Source organism: Ylistrum balloti, unplaced genomic scaffold (assembly GCF_031769215.1).
Source record: "Ylistrum balloti isolate Yb309-2 unplaced genomic scaffold, AGI_CSIRO_Ybal_v1 Utg370192, whole genome shotgun sequence".
In the NCBI taxonomy this organism is placed as follows: domain Eukaryota; kingdom Metazoa; phylum Mollusca; class Bivalvia; order Pectinida; family Pectinidae; genus Ylistrum; species Ylistrum balloti.
The window spans coordinates 379472-383079 of record NW_026782171.1 but is presented as its reverse complement, the minus strand read 5'-3'; the positions used below and the strand labels follow the sequence as shown (position 1 = coordinate 383079).

Sequence of the window (3608 nt, the reverse complement as noted above, 5' to 3'; positions counted from 1 at the left end):
AATTACAGTAAATGGAAGGTATATGAATAAATATCTACTAGAAACCAGGTAGATATTCACACGCTCGTGGCTAATATAATTGTTAATGTATATGTGAAACGTCAAAATTTAATACAAGTCATAAGAAGTATTCGCCAAACTCTTTTATCTGATACAATATGTGATATGATGCCGTGTTCAGGATTACAAACAATATTATGCCCCTACCTGCAATAAGGGTACACTATTATAAAGACAACACGAAAATGCCGACACGATACACTGCATAAGTTTGCCAAATATGATTTTAAAAACAATGGCTTTGTACGCTAAAATGTAGCCCGAACATGTCGTTATGATGAACCCTAAAGGTTTTTTTATATCAGTCATTAATAATGAGGCTCTTATACCACCAGATTAATAACGGCAATTTTTTTTAGACCTTAGCAATTTTCAGAAGTTCACGAAAGAATAAATTATCATTGATTTTGGTGACGATGTTTATGTTAGGATTTTTCTGGAGCTGTTGATCCCAGTCGATCACCATCCGTCCACGAGTAAGTTTCCCGCTGATTTCTACTGTTGTGTATATATGTCTACTTTGCAAAACAATCCCAGAATTCAACATTATTGCCGCCAAAACAGCATCCGGGGAACAATAGTCTTGACCATTCCTGCGGGAACAAGCCACTGCATTTCCTTCAATACACTTTAAAAATTGATTTTTCTTGCCAGGGAAATTCCGTAGTTGGTCATACTCATCCTGTTATTGTAATGAAAGCAGCATATAACAAAATGTTTGCGAGTAAGCTATAGAGATAACACATTTTTTCTAATGTTAATTGATCAATCGTCTTTGCTGCAAACCACTCATAAATGATAAAATTTGATAAATGATATTTTATGGCTAGTTGTTTTGCCCGGCACAGCTGGAAATGTTATACATTCTCTTTTGCTATTCGGTTGAAGACTGGATTTCTTTTCTAGTAAATCGATTCCATCATAAAAACATAAATAGAGAATTTAACAACATTAAATATATTAAAAGCACAAAAACATACATTTGTCACAGAAAAAGAATGATATACCAAGAGACCAAGGAGGTTGTAATTTTCATGGGTGAAACAACTTTAGTGATTTTTTCTTTCAAGACCATCGAATCATATTTTCGTGAATAAAATATCGATGTAGACGAATAATCACTGCACACTATACCGCGGCCGAAAAATTGCGAAAATATAATTTCCGCGAAAATGACCGACTATTCGTTATAAAGGTTTGATGTATAACACACATCAAGTAAATTACATACAATGTCTGAAACTATGATTTGTATTCGAATGTTAGTTGGAAGTAATGTCGTTAGAGATCGTGCGAGTGTGTCTAGAAAATCTACATTTACTGCTAGAATAGCTATTCATAAAAAATCATACACACTGAAATTACAAACCCATGTTATTGCGCTTTCAGTAAAAATCTCTAGACCAACAAGTGTCTTTGGACATCGAAGTTGTGACAGTACAACACAAGCTGCTTCGGGGTCAGCAAAGAAGTTAAACTCCGCACTCACAGTGGCGTTCCCTCTGCCTAATGTAAATAAATAAACAGTTGCGTAGACAGTAAATGGACAGTAATTCAGGTTTAGATAGTTGATAAAATGTGATTTGAAAAGTAAAAAATAGAAAAATCAGTTCGAACGCAAGTGACTTGCTATTCAGAAAACCAATCAATATTAACTAACAAAAGTGAACAAGCAGTATATTATAAAGGAAATAAATACCAATCTACATAAAAGCATTATAAACCAGTAAGTCATATGGCAAATACAGTTTCATTTAGTTTGAAATCAACATTATTGAAAAATAAGAAGTAGTACCAGGGTAAAAAAGCAGAAAATATCCAAAAGCTGTTTTGAGATAACAAGTGGTTGGACAAAATTTTCAAACGTAGATTAAACAAAATAAGGAGCATTACGTATCGATTCACAACTGTAGGTTTGTTGAAATACGCCAAATTGATATATTCTCTTGTTTGTTCAGTGGCAACCAATTTGAGGTTTTACTAACCACTGGTTAATTCTAACCAGTCCTTGAGCAGCCGGAACAGAAATTAACTTAGTTGATAGACAGATATTGAGAAAAAATAAGTTATGTAAACACCACCAGTGATACAATATATATATACTTAGTGCATCAGCGGTAGGGTTGTATATATACCATAATAGTTGCCTCCCAATATGAAGCAGTCTCGCAGACGACTTCCGAAGTGTTTGTCCTGTTTCAAAGCAGTACCAAGATTGGTTAGTGGTCCAATACACATTAGAGTTATTTCCCCTTCAATAAAACATATATTTATATTCACATTAGGGTTTAAGAAAAACAAAAATACAACAAATGATCAAGTGTAAGCTATGTGTAACACTATAATGTAATGATTTCTAGTAAAATAAGAGTCATTGGTGAAAAAAGAAAGCTGATGAGTACTACCAGGGTTATCCTTTGATAAACGGATCATTGTTTCTACCGCTGTTTCATTTTGCAGAAGGCCAAGGTCTGGTTCTTCAAAACAAGAATCTCCTAAGCCGTCATCTCCATGGTAATTACGACATTTCAGGTTTAACGAAACTTCACCTACGATGGAACAATCACATCCCCGAAAAACTGGAATCTGGAAGGAAATAAAAGAGGATGTGCGTGACTTGTCAATGCAGGTTGCTTCACAGACAAAAACGAGTTTTACATAGTGTAAGACAACGCATATCATGTAGATATTCTACCAACACATACAAAGTGTTTTGCCAATGACAAATTCAGCACCCCGAATTCTAGTGTAAACATACTTTTTCTTTTACATATTTTCGTAATCAAATTTGATATTTACAATTGTCACCAATCTTCAATAGTGAAATAAGTGCATACGGCATTAAGGGTGGTTGTAAGAATTCCCAATTTCCCCTACTGCCTGTTCTCTCTCTCCACCCCCCGAAATTGTAAATTTATATCCGCAAAAATTGTTACGTTAAACAACATACTGATACTGCAATATGTATGTTCATAATGTAACTTGTACCAATACAGTGTGAAATAATAATTTATGATCTGATTTATTGATATCTTCTAACAGACAACTTACATGAGATTTCCCTGCTGCAGCGAGTATTTTTAAGACGTTCCGTACAACTTGATCTACGTCACTATTACCCCTGACGCAAGTGATGCCAATGACGTCATACACAGTTGAGTCCAACATCATAAAAATTGTCGTCAATCCCGCCATCTGTATCGACTATTAGCTTCTTTCTCTGCACAGCCATTATGACTATTCCATAAAAAAAAGAATTTGAAATATAAGCCCTGGATAATACGTTTTGTAGGATTTTAACGGCATATTTTTCGAACTTATGAATGATTTCTCCCAAAATTCAATACAAATTCGTTTAACAATGATGACATTGAGAAAAATGAAAAAGTTAGATTTGTAATATACACATTGCCACATCGAAAAAAAATTATATGATTTTTCTAACGAGAGAGGGAGAAGGCAGGGGCTTGCTTTTTAATTTCAGCTAATATGTTTTATCGAGAGAAAAAAAACGCCTATATGGGTTTTGTTAGTGTTCCCCTCCGACA

At 34.3% G+C, this 3608-nt stretch overlaps 1 protein-coding gene across 1 annotated transcript; it reads right to left on the bottom strand.

The window, feature by feature from the left end:
• Window positions 1-415: 415 nt before the first annotated feature.
• Window positions 416-3292, bottom strand: LOC132551300 (nucleoside hydrolase-like). The gene is given in 6 exon segments (XM_060215426.1): window positions 416-742; window positions 1430-1566; window positions 2196-2312; window positions 2466-2646; window positions 3112-3238; window positions 3240-3292. Coding segments are annotated over 6 exon segments (942 nt in total).
• Window positions 3293-3608: the final 316 nt, after the last annotated feature.